The sequence below is a fragment of the Poromitra crassiceps genome, assembly GCF_964638095.1.
Source record: "Poromitra crassiceps genome assembly, chromosome: 1".
Classification (NCBI taxonomy): Eukaryota; Metazoa; Chordata; class Actinopteri; order Beryciformes; family Melamphaidae; genus Poromitra; species Poromitra crassiceps.
Window position 1 is genome coordinate 120,155,147 of NC_139623.1, and position 22,423 is coordinate 120,177,569.

At 44.2% G+C, this 22,423-nt stretch overlaps 1 protein-coding gene across 1 annotated transcript in view; it reads left to right on the top strand.

Moving 5' to 3' along the window:
* The window catches only part of LOC310783201 (platelet-derived growth factor receptor beta-like), a 67,426-nt gene that overhangs the window by 14,922 nt on the left and 30,081 nt on the right, over positions 1 to 22,423 (top strand). Inside the window, exons 9-15 of the mRNA XM_083644004.1 lie at positions 1,371 to 1,445; positions 10,944 to 11,124; positions 12,224 to 12,339; positions 14,893 to 15,004; positions 20,384 to 20,486; positions 20,953 to 21,061; positions 21,662 to 21,756. Of these exons, the coding sequence (XP_083500130.1) occupies positions 1,371 to 1,445; positions 10,944 to 11,124; positions 12,224 to 12,339; positions 14,893 to 15,004; positions 20,384 to 20,486; positions 20,953 to 21,061; positions 21,662 to 21,756 (791 nt within the window). The remainder of the gene's footprint in view (positions 1 to 1,370; positions 1,446 to 10,943; positions 11,125 to 12,223; positions 12,340 to 14,892; positions 15,005 to 20,383; positions 20,487 to 20,952; positions 21,062 to 21,661; positions 21,757 to 22,423) is intronic.

Below are 22,423 nucleotides of genomic sequence, written 5' to 3' on the forward strand. Positions count from 1 at the left end.
CACTGTCCATATGCTTATATTACCGACATTGTAATGATACGAAGTGGGTTGAAAATCGGCAAAGCATTCATGCAGTGTTTTTATTTGCACTGTACAAGATGGAAAATAGAAAACAATCAACAGTACTGAGTTTGATTTGACAATAAAGACAGTATTACAAGAACAGCTGGTTTCAGCCGACCGATCTGATCTTGTCAAAGACACGTTCCAATAGAGACACGGCTTGAAATAGGCCACGCCCATCATAGGGCAAAGCTCTCCATTCACTTCTATACACCAGTGTCATTTTCTTTGAATTAAACATGGCTAAAATCTGTTGTGTGGTGGGCTGCGCAGACATCACATGTAAAAAAAAACACCAATTAAAGTTTTTGTACTCCTGAGCAAAACAAGGAAGCCGTTGAGAAGAAAAATGTGGATCTAGCCAGTTCCTCTCTAAAACAGATGAGTTGCGTTGTGTGATCTGTCTCAGGATATTTTTGCTCTGTATTGACTGCCAGTAGTCTACACAGGGTACAAAAGTAAATCTCACTGACTTGTTATCTAATGATATGATCGTTAACTTCGCATCAATTCACTTTAACAGCAATGCCACGTCAGTCACTCAAACCAGGCTGAAAAGCATGCTGTATTTGTAGCTTTATTTCAGATTTTTAATATTATGAATTATAAATGATTAAATATCAATATATATTATCTTACCTGGTGATTGAATCAAGTAACGTTACTGGTAAATCTCAGAGTATTTCACGTCAGGCCACTGTGATCATTTATTATCCAGCTTTATTGGAGTAACATTAATGTAAGGACACTGATGGAGGCCATTGTCTGACAGAGGCAATTTGCTGAAATAATTCTTTGACAGATTTGTGTACTTGAAAACAGAAATAACCTTGTCAGACTGTCCATATCTGATCAGATTTCCTCCCGACGGCCTCTTTTGAGGCCTGTGAACTAGCGATCCAGTTTCCCCATCGGTGGGCGTGGCTTTCCAACTGTGATGCGCTCCGCAGTGTCTATGTGTGTGTACAGTTATTAGTCAAATTTTAGTTTGCCCACTTTACTGCTGGGGCTCCAAGGTACTGCTGCAGTATGCTGTGTGGGGGCTTTTCTTATTTAAATATTTTCTTTGTTCTTACAAAAGCCCCCCCCCCCCTCACCACCACACTGCTGCTGCCACTGCAGTGCAGCAGTAGCCTACTGCAGCAAAGTGGCCAAACAACATGAGAAACAACTGTATGTGTGTGTGTGTGTGTGTGTGTGTGTGTGTGTGTGTGTGTGTGTGTGTGTGTGTGTGTGTGTGTGTGTGTTAATGCAGTGTGTTTTGTGCAAGTGTGTGTGTGTGTTAATGCAGTGTGTGTTTTGTGCAGGTGTGTATGTGTGTGCGGTGCAGGACACGGTGCAGGGTCAGACTGTGGTGGAAAACGTCACTGTAACTGTTCTGGGTGAGAACACACATTACTGTTGACTGTTTTATTTAATATGCAGGTCAATCATAATGATAAATGATTCATAATGAATACATACATTCATACATTATTTGACTTTTTTTTTTACACTTTATTCATGTTTATTTGTTTATTAAAACGGATCCCCATTAGCTGACACAGACCGCTAGTCTTCCTGGGGTCCAAGACAATAATAACACAGAGATAATAATATTACATTCATATTACATAACAGACAATGAAATAGAATACACAAAAGACATGTATCACATAAGATAAAATACACAAATAGAATGTACTCGTACTCCCTTTGAGACATCAAGTTCTTCAATGAGATGTCTATCCATGGCGCACATTTGGCTTTAACTGTTAATTTCTTCAACGGGGCATGATTGTTAACAATTTTCATAAAATAATACATAAATAAATTTAAATAGATCTCAGCATCATCAATAGCGCATACATCATCCCATTGAATATTATTTAGTTAATTAAGAAAATCCTTTTCATTAAATTTCTTATATGATCTTGTAATTGCAATTTTGGGACTGGCCCTAGGTAGTTTTGTTCTCCTGGAGACAGTCACTGAAGCCAACTGGGACAGAGGCAGGAGCACATATCTATAGGATTAGTGTAAATGTGATCAATATATTTTGAAGTTTTAACCCAAATATTATTTACAGAAATTCTTGTTGGTTGGAAAATAGTGCTGCACGATTTGGGGAAAAGGTGCGATTTGCGATTATTGTGGACAATATTGCGATTTACGATTATGAGTGCAATATAATAAACAAATGGTATCTAGGGATGAGCCGGTGAGTTTTTGACGGTATGTTAACCTTGGACAAAACTACCACGGTTTCACGGTATTACAGACAGATGAAATATATTAAAATATAAAATGTATTAAAAGTAAATAAATAAAACAATTTGAAATAAAATTATCTTTAAAAAATATAAAATTTTAACAACAGAATATGGCATATATTTTTTATGATCAAATCTTAACAAATTATATAGCCATGTACTCTTCAGAACATCCTGTGATATCAGCCTATGTTTGAGACATTTGCCTGTCTCAAACATAGAAAAAAGAAACACCGGAAAAATAGAAACTGCAGCACTGCATTACAGCACATAGGCTGTGTAAGACACTGGCGCCGGAACAAGGGGGACATGGGGACATTTTGTCCCCCTTAAAATTTGGTCCCCCTAAAAAAAATTTTTTTTTTAATCTGAGGGGGCAACTGCCCCTGACGCTTAGAGCCCACTTTACACTGTGATGCTTGTTAAAGCCGTGATCGTTGTGGGATTATTACACCTGAGACAGACAGACCTAGGGATCAAGTTACAGAGAGCCCACTTTACACTGTTTACACAGCCTGTGACACTTGTTAAAGCCGTGATCATTGTGGGATTAGACTGTAGTGGCAAAACAAGCAGTATTCCCTATGGATGTAGACTGGAAAAATAAATAAAAATACAGCAGTAATCCCTAGGATGTAGACTGGAAGATTTTTGTTTTTTTTTGTTTTTACATAAACAACTCATTGCTGTCCACCAGATGCCTTCCGCTGCCCTTTGTCCTCCATCTTCCTCTGCCCTCAAAGGTAGTCGTGTTCCTGCAGGACAGGGATCTGCTCCACCGGCGCAGACACCGCAGCTGCAAGCCTGCCTCTCGGTGTGTCCCCAGACCTCTGGACTGGCTCATCCGCCTCTTCACCATCATCACCATCTTCATCATCACTATTTTCCCCTGGCTCCAAAATGTCCCCATTGCTGATGCAGAGGTTGTGGAGGAAGAGACAGGCAATGATCACCTCTGAGGCAAAATCCACCTTCACCTCCAGCGCCTTCAGGACGATGGAGCGCCACCTGGTCTTCAGGACGCCAAACGCCCTCTCCACTACACACCTTGCCCTGGACAGACTTCTGTTGTATCTTGCCTCAACAGCATTCCGGACAGGTTCACGGAATGGGGTCATCAGGCAGATTGGTTGTGCCAAGCATGGGTACCCTCCGTCACCGATGAGGTACCATCCAGGAGGTGGGAAGAGCTGGTGCAAATACAGAGGGCTGTTCTTGAGGACCCTGGCGTCATGCACACACCCAGGGAAGCCAACAAAGGCGTCTAGGAACCGCCCTTTGTGGTCACACACCGCCTGAAACTGGATGGAGTGGAACAGTTTCCTATTAAAATAATCCGCTGCAAGCTGTCCAGGTGGGACGATGCGCATGTGGCACCCATCAATACTCCCTGCCACGCGGCTGAATGCTGGGGAACCAGACAGCCTCTGGAATCCAGCCCCAATCTCCTCCAGCTCATCCAAGGTGGCGAAGCGGATGACCCTCCTAAATATGGCCTGGATGCCCCTGCTGACCCGGTGCACCATGTCATGGACAGTGGTGCGGGGGACATCAAACGCCTCTGACACGACCCTGTAAGTAAGCTGTGGCACTAGCTAGCCAGTAGCAGAAGACCAGGACCTCCATTGCCTTCCCCCACCCATGGTCGGTCACAGTCTCCCCCTGCAGTAGGTGGATGAGGTTCTGCAGGGTTGGCCTGGACAGTCGGAAGTCCTTCCGAAGGTCTCCCTGCCCAAAGTACAGCCGCAACAGGGGAACATGGGGATTTAGCCTGTTGTATGGCCCTCTTGCAACCTGCAATGATATTTATGAAATTATTTGACTGTTTATTCTTGTTTTTATCAAATTACTATTCACTGACTATTATTATGATTATTATTAGGATTTAGGAGTACTGTATTGTTTAATTATACATATCTATCGATGATCAAACATACTGGCCATGAGGTCGAGGATGCCTTAAATATGACTTAATGTAGTCATGAGTCTGTCAGTGTTCTGATGGTAGAGATTTCTCCCCAACTTAACACATTCACTGCCAGCCTTTTTTTTTTTTACTGTAGGTAGGTTCTGCCAGAGGTTCAGATTCAGATTCAGATTCATTTATTTAAAGAATGGGACTTTACACATTAATGAACAGTACAGCCGTACAGTAAATATGCCAGGTTGTAGCCCAAGGGCTAGTTTCCACCTGTAGTCCCATGGCAGGTTGATGTAATCATGAAAGCGAAAGAAAAATTAATAATACAACAAAGATTAAAAGTACAGAAAGTTAGTAAAACCAAAAATGATTAAAGCACACAATTAATAGTACCAAAAAAAATTAATAGTATAAAAGGTTAGTGAAACCTAAAATAAATAAAATAAATAAAACACACAGAGCATGCTGCAAAACATGGCAAATGATCTGTTAAGTATGTTAATTGTGATCACATTGTTGGTTTGATCTGAGCCATATTTTCAACTGGCCTTTGAAGGTGGCGAGACTCGGGCATTCTCTAATCGAGGGAGGTAGATTATTCCAGAGAGTGCTTCCCATGAAGGATAGGGTCTTCTGACTAAATGAAGTTTTTCTAAAGGGGACCTCACAGACCTTGTTCGTAATGGCCCGGGTGACACGGGTCGAGTTGGCGGTCGCACGATATTTGATAAAGTCAGCAAGAGGAGGCGGCGCCAGTCCATGTAGAACTTTGTATATTAGACAGGCAGAGGTGAAATTTCTAAAGTTCTCAAAACTTAGCATGCCATATTTACGTATGACATGGCAGTGGTGATGAGAAAAGGGTTTTTTATCTAGTATTTTCAGGGCTTTTTTATAAAGTAGTTCGGCTGGTTTGAGGATGGTTACTCCTGTCAGCGACCAGCTAGTTATACAATAATTCAGATGCGAAAGGATCATTGAGTGTAAAAATAAAAACGCAGCGTCTGTGGACAGACAGCTCCTTATTTAGCTCCCCCCAAAGCACATTCCAAATTTTTTACCAGAGCTTTCTGAATTACTAGCAATGGCTCTTCTCAAATACGACAGAGTGATTCTACTTGGTGATTTTAACCTACATGTCAATGACTGCTCAGATTCTCGAGCAATGGAATTTATGGACCTTGTTTCTAGCCTAGATTTTACCCAACATGTTAAAAATGCTACTCACAATTGTGGAAATACACTGGACCTAATTTTTACAAAGGGCATTGGTGCTGATGTGTCATCTGTTGTAGAGGTCCCAGTTTCAGATCACTCCTGTGTCTTTTTCAATGTTTCCTCCTTTCTTCCAATGAAGTGTTCAGAGTCTGACACATATACTTACCGTCGTATTGACAGCATTGCTAAGACCACAATGACTGAGTGTTTACCTGGCATGCTTGATTCCTGTATTGTATTTCCCACCGACCTTGATAAGCTCATTGATAATGTAAATAGTGCTCTACAGAACTCACTTGACTCTGTCGCCCCTCTTATAACCAGGAAACAAACCCGGATAAAATCAACGCCATGGTTTTCCGATGACATCCGTGCACTCAAACAGAGGTGTAGGAAACTCGAGCGCAGGTGGCGTATAACGAAACAGGCGAGCTCTCGCTCTGCCTGGTCCGAAAGTTTTAAGAAATATAAACATGCACTTTCAGCTGCTAGGACATCACATTTCTCCCAATTGATCACTGTAAATAAAAACAATCCACGTTTTCTATTTGACACTGTTGCCAAACTTACACAGAATACCCCTGTCAACAGCTCCTCTTTCAAGGCTGACGATTTCCTCATTTTCTTTACAAATAAGATTGGTTCAATTAGAAGTAAAATTTCCAGCTTACACTCAAACTCTTTTTTCACTTCAGACACCGTGTCCGGAACCACCTGCACTCTTTCCCAGTTTGAAATAGTTTCCCCTGAGGCCTTTACCAGCTTGGTAAATGCTTCAAAACCCACAACTTGTATGTTAGACCCTATTCCATCTACGCTTTTTAAGGAACTTTTTCCTGTTTTAAAGGGTCCTATTCTTAATATTATGAATAGGTCACTTTCTTCGGGCTCTGTCCCACTAGCTTTCAAAACTGCCATTGTTAAACCGTTACTTAAAAAACCCAACAGCGACCCACAAATTTTGGACAACTACAGACCTATTTCCAACCTTCCTTTTATGTCAAAACTACTCGAAAGAGCTGTTGCTGAACAGCTCACAGCCTACCTGTCCAATAACAACCTTTTCGAGAAATTTCAATCTGGTTTTCGATCTCGTCATTCTACCGAAACGGCCCTGACCAGAGTAGTAAATGATCTACTAATCACTGTTGACTCCAACATGACATCCCTGCTGCTGCTTCTTGACTTAAGCGCAGCATTTGACACTGTTGACCATAGCATACTTTTAGACCGCCTCGAGAAGCACATTGGTATTAAGGGGACAGTGCTCTCATGGTTTCACTCGTATCTATCAAATAGAACTCAACGTGTCAGGTACAACAACTCTCTGTCTGACTTTTCTCATGTTTTGTCTGGTGTACCCCAGGGATCGGTCCTTGGCCCTATTCTCTTTTTCATATATATGCTTCCCCTTGGTGCGATTATTCAAAAATATGGTGTAAATTTCCACTGCTACGCCGACGATAGTCAGCTATATGTACCAGTAAAACCGAATGATCTCTCCCACCTTCTAAATTTAGAGGCATGCGTGTCCGATATAAAAAACTGGATGTGTTCAAACTTTCTGCTGTTAAATGATGCTAAAACAGAGCTATTAGTCATTAGACCCACTAAGCACAAGGACCTAAATGTAGTTGTCAATATAAATGGATGTATTGTCCGCGAAAGCTCCACTGTGAAAAACCTTGGAGTGATCTTTGATTCTCACTTATCATTTCAGCCTCATATTGCAGCTATTACTAAAACATCTTTTTTTCATCTTCGTAATATATCAAAAATCCGTTCCTTTCTAAGTCTCTCAGATGCTGAAACCCTGATACACGCCTTTGTTTCATCGAGATTGGATTATTGTAATGTCCTATTTTCTGGCTTGCCACTTTACAGTACTAAAAGGCTGCAACTTATACAGAATGCAGCTGCCAGAATTCTAACCAAAACGCGGAAGTTTGATCATATAACTCCGGTCCTAATCCGTCTCCATTGGCTCCCCATTCAGACCAGATCAGATTTTAAGGTACTTTTGTTAGCCTATAAAGCTGTTCACGGGCTTGCACCCCCATACCTAGCTGAGCTAATCATCCCATATGCCCCCACGCGCCCCCTCCGCTCACAGGATGGTAACTATCTTACTGTCCCGAAAATTAATACAAAATCGGCAGGAGGTAGAGCTTTTTCCTATCGTGCTCCATATCTCTGGAACCAGCTCCCCCGATCAATTAGGGAGGCTGGCTCCATAAATATCTTCAAAGCCAAACTCAAGACTTATATGTTCTCACAAGTTTATGACATTGTTTGATAATGTATTGTATTGTACTATTTACTTCTCTTGATGTGACTTTTATTATCATGTATAGGTCACTGTACTATCATGTTTTCTTCCATTGTTGTTGTTTTCCTCAACTGTAAAGTGTTTCGAGACCATCTTGGATGGTGATTTTACACTTTAAATAAATTGAATTGAAATTGAATTGAATTATTTGTCTGAAATTATACAGGTGGAATTTAATTTTTTTGGAGATCATTTTAATGTGATTGCTGAACGTTAAATTGGAGTCCAGCATCACGCCTAAGTATTTAAACTCGTTAACTACTGATAATTCCTCTGACCCCAGGAAAACATTGGAGCGCGAAGGTGCAATGTTTTTTTTAGAAAAGAACATACAAACAGTTTTTTTTGCATTCAGCACGAGACAAGATTTAGTTAGCCATGCCTGAATATGAGAGAGAGCTGAAGATAGGACACGTGCCGCCTCCACTGGGTTTTTAGCCCTTGTGAAAATAACTGTGTCGTCAGCATAAAGCTGGACATCTACATTAAAACAGTAATCTGGAAGATCATTAATGTACAGGGAAAAGAAAATTGGGCCCAAAATTGACCCTTGGGGGACCCCTACTGGACAGCTCAGGTAAGGGGAGCTGACACCGCCAACCACAGTGCACTGCTCCCGGTGAGACAAATATGATTCGACCCATTTAATGGCCTCAGCAGAAAAATTGAAGCTGGACAATTTAGAGAGGAGCACACTGTGGTTGACGGTGTCGAATGCCCTCTTAAGATCGAGGAACACAGCTCCCACACAACCATCCCTGTCCAAGAGGGTTTTTTTGAGGATTCTGGCTCATTTTACAAGAGCCGAGGATTATTTTCTGCTTGGACTTTGTGAACACAAAGTTCACAAAAGTACTAATAGAATGTGTGCTTTCTCTGTCTAAAAGAGTTAGTTTGTTAGTAGTTATGTAGATATTAGCCGTTGAGTACAGCATGGTTTCAGCGTCTGAGAGTGAAAGCTGAGATAATCGCAGTTTTGTGAAATTCAATCAAACAGGCAGAACAGTCACTTTAACCATTTATTTTTGGCATCAGTGAGAGATCAGACATCTAAACAATATAGTTCTGAACGCCCTCTCCTTCAAACTCCTCCCTCCGTGGGCGTGTCTGGTGGCTTTCAGCCTGCGTTTGTCACAAGCGAGTGTTCTGCTGCTGCTGCTGCTGCGAGTTTGAGCAGCCTCCCTCCCTGGCAGCGAGTGTGGATAGGGCTCACTTGTTTCTTGGGTTTGAGAGCTTTGATGAAGCTTTGTGCGATTCTAGGCTTTATGCTGCGTGTTTCAAAGTGTGTTTTCCACCCAGTCTATTTTTGGAATCCCCCACCGCCAGCTCCCAGCGCGATAATGCGCGAAAGTGAAAGCGTTTTCGCCAATCCAGTAGATTAGATTTACAGTAGAGAATGGTTTCCTCGCGCGTTACCCTACAGTTTTGGCTCTGCTTTTCCTAGTGTGGAGAGCACTGTCGCCACTTAGTGGGTCCGTGGAATGGGTTGTACACATTCGCTGACTCCAATATTTTTATAGGAGACGTGGGGAGCGTTGATCCACGTCCCACCGTCAAAAAAAAAAAAAAAAAATTTAAGCCGAGATAACTCGTCATTGGCAGTAAACCGTTGGATTCTGTAAGCCGAGATAACTCGTCAATGGCAGTGAACGTGTTAACATCACATTATTATGCTGTCTGAGCTAGTGAGCTGAACGAAACTAACATTAGCTGAAGTAACATTAGCTAGATAATATCCCACTTACTTCTGGGGGAATACAAACACCATGGTGTACATCTGAATGTACAACAGTCGACGACGAGCTCTTTGTCGTCTGATGAGACCATCATTATTAATCCGAGGCATGGCTTGGCGATAGGAGTCTGACCTTCTGGACACAGGCGACTGTACAGAAGAGCAATGCAGAATGGGGCAGCTTGTTTTGTTTCAAATGCTCTTTCAAGTCTCCGAAAACCAATAGTGGTGCAGCAGAAAGAAGGAGGCGTCATTTTTGATCAATTGACCTATGAATGAAGTCAATTCACGCGTTGTCAGGCGGTTGCCAGGCGATTTTTTTTGTAAATGTGATATTTGTACAGTGTGTTGTCCACCAGTGTTGTCCACTGGCTGAGGTGCTCCGAGTCGGCTTGGCGTCGGCTGAGTAGTCTGGGTAGCCGCGGGTCGCTGGTGCCGAGTTAACATAAAAAAAGCAGGCGTTATTTTGATAAACTGACATAATTATGGGACTCTACATTGAATACGTTTGTCGACTTATAATTTTTAAACGTTCATAATGTACCATATTAACATTTGTAGAGCTAAAGAATAACAGCTTTCAGCCTGCTTTTCAGCCCTGCTCGGCGGCCATGTTGCTGAATTCTGGACTCTCCCGAGCTGGTGCGAAATGCATTCTGGGACCATGCTGTATACTGTAGTGTAAACAGCATACATAATTTCATATTTAGTAGTTAGTATACAGTATATACACGTTGAGAAAGAGTAGACAGTAGGCAAGAAGAGGTATTCGAACACAGCCAATGAGTAATACACACCCAGTTTATTTATTTTGTAGCGACAGATTGCAGATGGCCTTAAATGCCACACTCACGTGACTCTTCTTTTTGTTGGCCAGCGCACGCAGACAAACAGGGTTTGTCCACCCAATTTGCAAGCCAACTTGGAAGCCAATTTGGTCCCACTCAGAAACCATAAGACCTGCCGCTAGCGAACTTGGTAGGTAGGTTCACAGAGTCACCTTTTACTATGGGTGGAAAAAATACACTTGTTGACCACTAGGTGGCGTTATAACAAACCTCTTTACGTTTTGGTCCATAACTTTTGAACCGTAGCATCTACAATCAAAATTCCTTTTTCCCTGGTGTGTCCACGAAAAATGCGGCATATTGGATTCTGTTTGGACTAATGAGCGGAAGACCTGCCTTTCTGGATTCTGATTGGACTAATGAGCAGAAGACCCGCCTTTCTGCTTCCCATTCCGGTTGGCGCATGCTTCTCCCCCACGAATTACAGACGGTATGGCGGAAGCATTTGAAAATTGCGGAAGCCAACTCGTCTGTTCTAAGAGACTACTCCGTGTCTGTCTCACTCCTTGTCTCCCTGTCTGTCTCACTCCCTGTCTCCCTTCCTGCCTCTCTCTCTCTCCCTGTCTCTCTCTCTCAGAGCATGGTTATGTGCGTGTGCAACCTGTGTCACGTGACATGTCGTCTCTCCTCCATCACACGGTGGAGTTCAGCCTGGAGATCGACGCTCTCCCTCCCCCCACTGTGCTGTGGGGGCGGGGCAACCACACCCTCGCCACGGAAACCACCATCGTCAACACAACGCACCTGATGGGCAGCAGGTAGATGTTTCAGTGACTGCACTGATGATTTTACTGGGGGTACAGGGGGTGCAGTTGCACCCTCTAGTGGTTAGATGAAATTTATATAAGTAAACGGACGTCTGCGGCCGACATTGCCATTTTTCAGAGGCTGTAGCAGGTTAAGGTTAGAGTGAAGAGACTGGTATCATATGAACCCAGAAGACCTCTAAGGCATCTATTGGTACCAACCATGTCATGCTAGCTTGTCGGGAAGTCGGCTAAATAACGCTCAAACATTGGGCTAAATTTTGAGGAGGTAAAAACTTGAATGGCCATTTTAAAAGGGATGCCTTGACCTCTCACAGCATGAATTTTGCTATGGTGTTCCCCAAGGTCTTGGTCTCTTAATGTAGTATTTTGGTGGGATTTTTGACCTTTTGTAGTTCAAGGCACACTTCTGATTGTTGAAATAATTCTGAGGACCACCTTCCCAAATAAATGATAGGCATTCATTCTGTTATCTTGTGATGAGAGGTCATCCGCGGCCCACTAGATGGCGCTCTGCGGCCCAGTGGGCCACGTTCCAGTGGTTGAGAAACATTGTATGCAGAATAAGGAGACAATCATTTATTTTCATCATTGTAAAGCCACAGCATAGTGAAGAGGATATTAATGTGATGTGTGTATAGTTCTTCATAGATCTAGCCTCTTCATTTTGCTCTCAAGGTGCAACAGATTGATGTATTTTACTTTAAAATGTACAGAATTGTCTTCGCGGGAGGGCACAGCCCCCCCAGATCCTCCTAGTGGGTTATGCATTGGTGTCTCATCTTGCACCCCCTGGTTGCAAAGCCTATACAATCGCCCATGAGTGATTTACTTGGTTGTTGGTTGGCTGGTTGATTGGTTAGTTGGTTGGTAGGTTGATTGGTTGGTAGGTTGATTGGTTGGTTGGTTGGTTGGTTGGTTGGCTGGTTGATTGGTTAGTTGGTTGGTAGGTTGATTGGTTGGTTGGTTGGTTGGTTGGCTGGTTGATTGGTTAGTTGGTTGGTAGGTTGATTGGTTGGTTGGTTGGTTGGTTGGTTGGTTGGTTGGTTAATTGGTTGATTGCATGGTTGATTGATTGATCCATCCCCAGGTATGTGAGCACACTGACGCTGGTTCGAGTTCAGATGGAACAGAGAGGAAATTACACGGCAACCGTTTCCAATGATGACGACATCAAAGAGGTTGTCTTCAACCTGGAGGTCACAGGTCAGACTGGGTGATTTTCTCTGAATGTTGCTTTTAGCAGTATCAACATTCAAATAAAGATATCTTCTTCAACTTTTCAGATTTCAATGTATGACACATCATTTGAAAGCATAAAATCTGCACTTTCAGAATCTGTAAAAAACTGAAAAATGACCCTGGTTTACTTCTTGTTACCCAAAACACCAGTCCCTGTCACATAGCCTACTGTATTTTCTCTAATAGTGGTCGGTAGTCAATTCAATCCGATATCCGATAATGCCCGGGGGTGCAGTCGACATGAACAAATAAAGGCTGTGGAAGGAAACAAAGCATAAAACAACGTTGGATACCGCTAAACTCAGTGCCTGTTATATAATGTCAGTGTAATTTGTAGTAACGTACAAGAGCCACAAGATGGCAGTATGTAACAAGATGGCAGTATGTCACAAGATGGCTCATCCTCAATTACCGTAATTATCGTAATGCATTGCAGTAACTAAATAATTTTTACCTAACAAACCCCAACAGATTCAGATCAGAAAACAAGGAGGTTTGGTGCTTATCAAACAGAGGGAATTAGAAATAAAGGCTTTGCTCTGCTTCCAAGAAAGGCCTACTCTGCTGCTGAGCTAAATAAACTATCTTAACTCCTCACTGAAGACCTGCCACGTACCAGCATGCTTCAAAACCTCAACCATAATCCCCCTCCCAAAAAAGGCAAGGCCCTCGGCACTTAAAGACTACAGACCCATCGCCCTGACCTCTGTGGTCATGAAGTCCTTTGAGCGCATTGTCCTGTCCTACCTCAAATCCATCACAGACCCACTCCTGGACCCCCTACAGTTTGCCTACAGAGCCAACAGGTCTGTAGATGATGCAATAAACATGGCCCTCCACCACATCCTCACACACCTAGACAATGCAGGAACCATATGCCAGGATCTTGTTCCTAGATTTCAGCTCGGCGTTTGACACAATCCTCCCAGCCCTGCTACAGGAGAAACTCTCCCAGCTGGGCGTGCCCGACCCCATCTGCAGATGGACCACAGACTTCCTGACTGACAGGAAGCAGCACGTGAGGCTGGGTAAGCACATCACTCACTTTCGGTCCATCAGCACCGGCGCTGCCCAGGGCGGTGTCCTCTCTCCCTACTTCTTCGGTCTGTACACCAACAGCTGCACCTCCAGTCACCAGTCCATCAAGCTCCTGAAGTTCGCAGATGATACCACCCTCATAGGGCTCATCACAGACAGAGATGAGTACAGACAGGAAATTGACATGGTGACTTGGTGCAGTCAAAACAACCTGGTGTTAAATGCTCAAAAAACAATGGAGATGATTGTGGATTACAGGAGGAACAAAGCTGGGTGACCCCCCAGTCAACACTGTGGAGTCCTTCTGCTTCCTGGGGACCATCATCAGCCAGGACCTAAAATGGGAGCTGAACATCAGAGCTCTCACCAAGAAGGCACAGCAGAGGATGTACTTTGTGCGGCAGCTGAAGAAATTCAAAGTGCCAAAGGCCATGATGGTGCATTTCTACACCTCCATCGTTGAGTCCATCCTCACCTCCTCCATCACCGTCTGGTATGCTGCTGCCACTCTCAAAGACATCAACGCATCATCCGCTGCGCTGAGAAGATAATCGGATGCAACCTGCCATCCCTCCAGGACCTGCATGCAGCCAGGACACTGAAGCGGTCTCGCAAGATCATGGCTGACCCCTCCCACCCTGGCCACAAACTCTTTAAGACACTCCCCCACCCGCCATAAGACCAGCTTCTTCCCAACCGCCATCAGCCTCACCAACAAGGCCCGGAAACCCCTTCCGCCAAGGACCTCACCAACAACCCCCCCCCCCCCCCCCCCCCCACACACACACACACACACACACACACAAACTCACTACCTCCTCCTAAACTCACCTGAACTCCCCCCCCCGCCCCCATAAAACTGGAACTCATATCTAATTCAATGCCTCTTTAACTGGGACTGTAAATTCATGTAAATTCCCTGCACATTTAATGCCTATTTAACTTAGCCTGTAAATTTCATGTACATTCAATGTAAACTCTTATTTAACTCCGACTGTAAATTCATGTAAATCCACTACCTATTTAACGTCTATTTAACTCAGTCTGTAAATCTCATGTAAATTCAACGTAAATTCATATTTATCATCCACAGAACACTTCACCACTCATGTACATATTGTATATATTTACTCGATTTGATTGCACTTGCAACTTTGTGATTGTCTTTAGTTATCTTCCTACTTCTTATCTCTGTATATTGATGTGACCGCTACGCTGCATACAGACACTAAGACAAATTCCTTGTATGTAACTTGCATACTGTGGCAATAAAAGTGATTCTGATTCTGATTCTGATTCTGATAAAGGCCCAGGCCCATATATTGAAATTTACAGATTTTCAGTCTCTTGTTCTTGTGACACTCATACATACAGTAAGTGTGTGTGTGTGTGTGTGTGTGTGTGTGTGTGTGTGTGTGTGTGTGTGTGTGTGTGTGTGTGTGTGTGTGTGTGTGTGTGTGTGTGTGTGTGTGTGTGCAGCGCCCCCTAGGATCACATCTCTGTCAGAGATAGGAAGTCAGTCTGTGTTGTGTGTGTGTGAGGGCGCTCCGCCCCCGACCGTCACCTGGTACACGTGTCACAACACGCACAGGTATGCGCGTGCACGCACACTCGATGTTCTTTAAATGTGTTTTTCTTGTATTTTATCTCTTTATTTCCTTGTAAGTGTCACTTTACCCTTAAGTGAATTTTTGTGCACGGGCCCCAGCCCTGTTTAATATTTAGACAGGGCTGTGATGGAATTCTGTAAGGAAGGGCCCTTTGTGTTAACGTACGCCAGCAGACGAGCAGCAGTGATGTCTTGAACTGAGGTAGAACTGAGGTAAGATAGACCAGCAGATGAGCAGCAGTAAGATCTTAAACTGAGGTAATGCTGTGCTCAGACTACCCAGTATTTTGTGTCTTTCACGCTGTCACCATGTCAGATGAAGCAATCATTCTGCCATAAATTAATGTCTTGGCCAGGAGACTGGCAGCACTACAAGTCTGATCCCGACCAGGACTGCCAACTCTGACGCAGAACATTGGGAACAACCTGCACGCCACAAATCCATTTTCTCACGCAGTGAAAAACAAAATCATAATTGATACGCTCACAGAGTGAAAACATGACTGACAGCACACGGGCCGGCAAGACAGACAGCACAGTGTCACAGCAGAAACCCAGAAATAGCCTATAGGTTACAAAATATAGCTGGTATAGCCTACAATATAATATATTGTGTAGCATAGGCAGAGTTTGACTTTTAGCTCAGGGGGGGGCCACTTCTGCCAAAAAAAAAGGCCATTTTACATTTGAAATTTTGCCCGTTTGAAGCCAGATTTAGAGGAATATCTCATTTTAAGGCTGGCATCACCATGGTCTCTCTCTAATTATTGTTTAACACGTTCACTGCCAATGACGTGTTAACACGTTTTCAGAATCCAGCTGTTGACTGCCAACGACGTGTTAACACGTCAAAAAAATCAATTTTTTTTTTTGACGGTGGGGCGTTGATCAATCCCTTTTACGTCTCCTATACAATTATTGGAGGTATTGAATGTGTATAATCTATTTTACCGACCCACTAAGTGTTGACAGTGCTCCCCCCAGACGAGCGAAAGCAAAGAAAAAACAGCGGCGGGAGGAAGCCATTCTCAAGGAAATTGCTTGGCGATTTTACAGTCATCCAGACTTGCCCGAGCGGCCGCGCCAGCAGCAGCAGCACAGAGAGCGGAGAGCGATTTGCATAATAGATTATAGGTGAAACACACTTTGAAACACCGCAGAAAGGCCAGAATCAACATCTGCCCATCGCCCACGCATTCCCCGGCCCATCTTGACTCGCACAAGGAGCGTCGCAGGCAGGCAAGCAGCAGCAGCAGCAGCAACGCGCTTGACACGCCCGCTGCAGAGCCAGGAGGAAGGAGGAGAAGACACACGGAGGGAGGAGTTTGAAGGGAGAGGGGTGTTTCCTGCTGTTATGGAGGAAATTACTGTTCAAAACTATTGTTTAGATGTCTGACGGTCTTACTGATGCCAAAAATGAATGGTTAAAGTGACTAACTTTGATCGAATTTCACAAAAAGCCATTTATCTCAAAATAAATTTTCAGACGCTGAAACCATGCTGTACTCAACGGCTAATATCTACATAACTACTAACTCTACAAACTAACTCTTTTAGACAGAGAAAGCACACATTCTATTAGTACTTTTGTGAACTTTGTGTTCAAAAAGTCAAAGCAGAAAAGAATCCTCGGCTCTTGTAAAATGAGCCAGAATCCTCAAAAAAACCCTCTGGCAGAAGCTAACTACAGTATTGAAAAAAGGCTGGCAGTGAATGTGTTAATAAGTATAAGAATGGAAATATAAGAAATATTAGAATATGAGTAGAATTACATAACATTAATACTCATTATTGTATGTTTAGTAATGTAATGTATATTATATAGTGCTTCACTGTTCACTGTTGCTTTTGACCGTGCTCAAAGACCCTTTACAAATACAGGATAAAACAACTTTAATAAAGAGAGAAAATATTAAAATATATGAGAGAGAGGGGGAGAGAGAGAGAAATATTATAGGTCAAAAGCAACAGTGAAAAGGGCTTTTTTGGAAAGATGACATAATGAGTATGAAAGACAAAGCGTTTTGGCCTGTCAGATGTGACTGGGGAGGGCATTCCAGAGGGAGGGGGCGGCTCAATGGTGAGCTTTTTTTTGTTTTCTTTTTTTTACGACTGGGGGGGCCAGGGGGGCCCATGTTGTGTAGCCTATATTTCTTCTTGCTTTCCCTGCATGCTGCTGCGGCTCTCTCAGGCAGGCAGAGTGAGTGAGTTGCTATGGTTACGGGGAGGGGACGCTCTGTGTTTCTGTCCCAGAAGCCGCACTTCAAGCCATTAATATCATCTAACTGCAGCGCCGGAGCGCCCATCACCCCGCCCACCCTGTACATTCTCACACCCGGAAGTGTACGCGTACACATGCACCCGAGGTGTACGTACTCAGACCGGATACTTTGTAGACCTACTCCTTCAAAAATAAAAACCGCGAGGCAGGCGAGCCAAACTGATGTTAGCTACAGTATAGCTGGGTAGCAACATCCACAAGGAGCCTCTAAATCGGGGTAGAATTGGGCTTGAGGGTGGATGGTGTGAGGGGACTGTCCTGGGTCTCAGAGGGCGACCATGGAGGTCATAGCGCGGGTAGGGACAGGCTGGACGAGTTGCCAGCTAGGTAGTAGCATAGCTAGCCAATTAACTAGCCAGATCAACCCTGGGAATGTGATCAACGTTGGGGGGAATTGTCTGTCAACATCGGTCATGAATCATACCAACATTCAATCATCCACTAATGCACACAAGCATATAATATCATATACGAGGGATCAGTTGAGCAGCATTTTGGTAAACAAACCGCGTCACTGGGTGGCAACGGCAATGGAAAAAACGCAACGCTTTTCAACCGTTGGTTTTCATCTGGCTGTATGTATGAAAACCAACGGTTGAAACGCGTTGCGTTTTTTGTTGCCCGTATCAATTATTTGTGAAGATGTACCGGCCTCCCATGCAGAGCTGAAGGTCTTTTCTCCATCTTCCAAGGCCACTCTCAACACGGCTGGGTAGGATGACCTAAACTTGATTTTGCGCTCCTTAAGCTGATGCTTTATCTCTCCATACTCCTTGCGCCTACGCTGCACGGCGTTAGTCATGGTCAACTGTAATACGACTTCCTGCAAACTGCAAGTCTTTAGTGTTCCAACCTTTGTACAGGATCCGTTGTTTTGTTTGAAAGTGAAGAAATTTAACCACGATCGATCTGGAGATATTGGGGTTTGTGGGCTTTGACACAAGTGACCTGTGCGCGCGCTCGATACTGAGATCGTCCTCTTCGGGTAGGTTGAGAGCCGCTTTCAGTAGTTTTGCTGTGAATTCAAGCATGTATTCATCTCCCTCAGACCCTTCCTTCACTCCGTAAATCTGTAGATTGGACCTCCTCAAACGGTTTTCAAGACCTCCTCGAGCGGTTTTCATTATCTTCACAGTGTGCTTCCAAACGGCGTTGTTTACGCATCATGTAAGCCAGCAGCCGTTCTGAGCACGCACCGTTATCCTCCACGTTGCTCACTCTTTGCTCAGCCTCGTCCAGTCTTTTCTCACATCCCCATACTTTCTTGTTACTTTCTTGTTTCTTGTTGTTGTTGTCACTCCTTTTAGCGAATCTTCAATTTTGCCCAGTCTTTCCCCCATGTCCTTTTTCATTCCTTGTACCTCAGCCAAAAGTTGGAGCATCAGCCCGCAAGCATCAGCATCTGTTTTCTCGTTAGCTTCTTTAGCTATGGACGAGCTATCTTCCAGATCGGGCGTAGATTTCCCCGTATTATCATTCCTCTGTCGCGTGTTCGGGGGTGGCATGGCTATATCTTGAATGTACAAACTGCGCTTCTATTCAATTCCAAGACCACTTACAAATAATTCAAGATTCAAGATTCAAGATTCAAGATTTTTATTGTCACTCCATGGTACAAGTACCACGTGTGAAATTCTTGTGCAGTGGACTCCGTTTACGACATAGTACAAATAGGCAACAGCAATAAGTAATAGGCAATAAGAAATAGGCATCAATAAGCAATAAGACAGCAATAAGGCAATAAGAAATAGGCATCTTATAAGCAATAAGACAAGTCGGTGGCTTATACGACAGTGGCATATTCATTGCACATAGGTGCACATGTCATGTGCATACGTTAGACGTGTTCAGACATTCCAAATTCGACGTTTTATACATACATGTGCAAATAGCATGTACCTTATTAAACATACACTTAGATTTACAATTAAACGTTAGGCACCTTATTAAACATACACTTAAATTTACAATTAAACGTTAGGCATCCGTAATAGTAGCAGCTGCAGTACGGTACTGCGGTACGACTACTGCACTATTTGTGCATATTTAGGAGTCTCGTGGCCTGCGGGAAGAAACTGTTCCTCAAGCGATTTGTGCGTGTTTTTGGAACCCTGTATCTCCTCCCTGAGGGTAGCCGGGAGAACAGGCTGTTGTGGGGATGGTTTGTGTCTTTGATGATCTTCAGGGACCTCCTGAGGCACCGCTGGTTATACAGTTCGTGCAGTTCTGGCAACTCGTCTCCTGTTACGTGCTGGGCCGCTCGCCTCACCCTCCGTAGCGCCCTGCGGTCCATGGTGGTACAGTTCCCGTACCAGGCGGTGAAGCAGCCAGTCAGCAGGCTTTCAATGGTGCCTCTGTAGAAGTCCCTGAGGATTTCTTTCCTTAGCCCAAACTTCTTCAGGCGCCTGAGTCCGTGTATTCGCTGTTGGGCCTTTTTGACAACAGTGGCGGTGTGGCCGGCCCAGGTCAGGTCCTGGTGGATGTTGACTCCCAGGTACTTGAAGCTGTCCACCCTTTCCACCACTGTGCCGTTGATGGTGATTGGGGGGTGTGTGCCCCCCCCTCTCCTGTAGTCCACGATGATCTCCTTGGTCTTGGAGACGTTCAGAGAGAGGTGGTTGTCCTGGCACCATTGTTCCAGGACCCTCACCTCCTCTCTGTAGGCCGTCTCGTCGCCCCCCGAGATCAGCCCCACGACTGCTGTGTCGTCTGCAAACTTCACGATGGTGTTTGAAGTTTGAGTCGCCACGCAGTCGTGGGTGTAGAGGTCGTACCAGAAGGGGCTGTTTAATGTGGGTTTTCTGTACACAAGGTCGGGAGCACGGTTATTAAGCCACCATCAAGCAGGGGGGCGTAAGCGGAACTCGTGCGAGCAGTTTTATTATTTTGTTTCACTGTACCAGTTTAGCTCAGCACCTGCCCCTACATTGGGTTTGGATGTGCGTGTCTCTCTCTTTTTCTCATCCCTATATTTTACCTTGTAACACTGCTCTTTTCTTTTTATCCATTTTATGTAAAACACTTTGAATTGCCTCTGTGTATGAAATGTGCTATACAAATAAAAACGTTTTGCCCTGTAGGTGTGGTAATGTGACGGGCGGCTGGCAGAGCCTATCAGCTGCCTCGGTGGGCGTGGTTCTGCAGGAGAACAGCAGCTACATACAGGAGCGAGGAGTAAGCCAGGTACACAAACACATAGGCAGAGGTACACACATACACAGGCACGCACGCACACACACACGCACGCGAACACACACACACACACACACACACACACACACACACACACACACACCCCAACTGACATCCACCTCTTCAATGAGGCCCGACAACCCCCACGAATAAGGACTTCATCACCCCATGTGCAACTGACATGATCCTACCCTACTCCCCGCCCCCATCATCATACGTCACTATAGAGGACTGCACTTAAAAAAAAAATTGTTGTCTTTCTGTTGTTATTGTCTTCTACTATTGATGTGACTGCTACAGTATGTTGCATACTTGCAAGTCAAATTCCTCGTATGCAAACTGCAAGTTGAATGTGTTGTTTCTGTTAAAATAACAGTTGAATGTGTTGTTTGTGCTATAACAGTTGAATGTGTTGTTTGTGTTGAATGTGTTTGTGTTTGCATTGTTTGCATTGCAGATGCACAGCCTGCTGTCGCTACAGAGCTTCACGTCGCTCACCGCTATTCGCTGTGAGGCGCGGAATGCTGTAGGACGCCGAGCCTGGGACCTGAGACTGGCCTCCAACTGTACGTTATACTACTGCACCGACCAATGACTACTGCATGTTATACTACTGCACCTACCAATGACTACTGCATGTTATACTACTGCACCGACCAATGACTACTGCATGTTATACTACTGCACCTACCAATGACTACTGCATGTTATACTACTGCACCTACCAATGACTACTGCATGTTATACTACTGCACCGACCAATGACTACTGCATGTTATACTACTGCACCTACCAATGACTACTGCATGTTATACTACTGCACCGACCAATGACTACTGCATGTTATACTACTGCACCTACCAATGACTACTGCATGTTATACTACTGCACCTACCAATGACTACTGCATGTTATACTACTGCACCTACCAATGACTACTGCATGTTATACTACTGCACCTACCAATGACTACTGCATGTTATACTACTGCACCTACCAATGACTACTGCATGTTATACTACTGCACCTACCAATGACTACTGCATGTTATACTGCTGCACCGACCAATGACTACTGCATGTTATACTTACTACTGAAAACAGACACCTCTCTGTCTGCCTGTCCTCTACTCTGTATCTCTCACCCTCTCTTCCCTCTCCCTCTAGCTCTCTTGTCCCAGGTTGCTGTGTTGGTGGCAGTCTTGGTGCTTGTTGTCATTGCCATCGTCTTCCTCATCATCCTCATCCTCCTCTGGAGGAAGGTCAGTGGTTCGGGGCCAATAAAGTTTAACCTGAACCTGAATCTGAAGGTTGGCTGGTTTAAAGCTTCTGGTCCTGTTGCCCTGTGCACCGTATGTCCACTGTCCCTCTAAAGCCCCCTTCACACTGTGTGATTTTGGGCTGTCCCAGACAAAAGATGACCAACGTGAGAGAAATCTGGTGATATCTTTGCTCCTGGCTACAAAGATGGAGGTCCTGCGTCACACTGTGAGAGAGATTCAAAGAAACACAGTCTGCGACCAAAGATAGCCTGGGACCAATTCTGACGGTGTCAGAATTTGAGGCTGAAAATCTCACAGTGTGACTGCTGCTACGACCTATGTCTACTAACAAGCAATAGACATGAAACAGGAAAGGACACACTGACGTCAATGTTACGGCAGTACATGCTAAATGCTAGTAGCTAGATGCTAATAGGTTACCTCAAGCTCTCTTGGCAAAATCGACATCACAAGTTGGCCTCTTTTCCCAAGCCATGACTGGCTCCAAATTCTCCTCCTCCGCTTTGGATTTTTTCCCATACACATAAATACCCCTACAGGTATGGCCATTGGCCAGAGCTCGATTCTTGCTAAGCTTCATTTTTTTACATCTCACATACAACTGTGGCGGACATTGATGAGTAGCTGCGCACTCTGGTGACGTGAG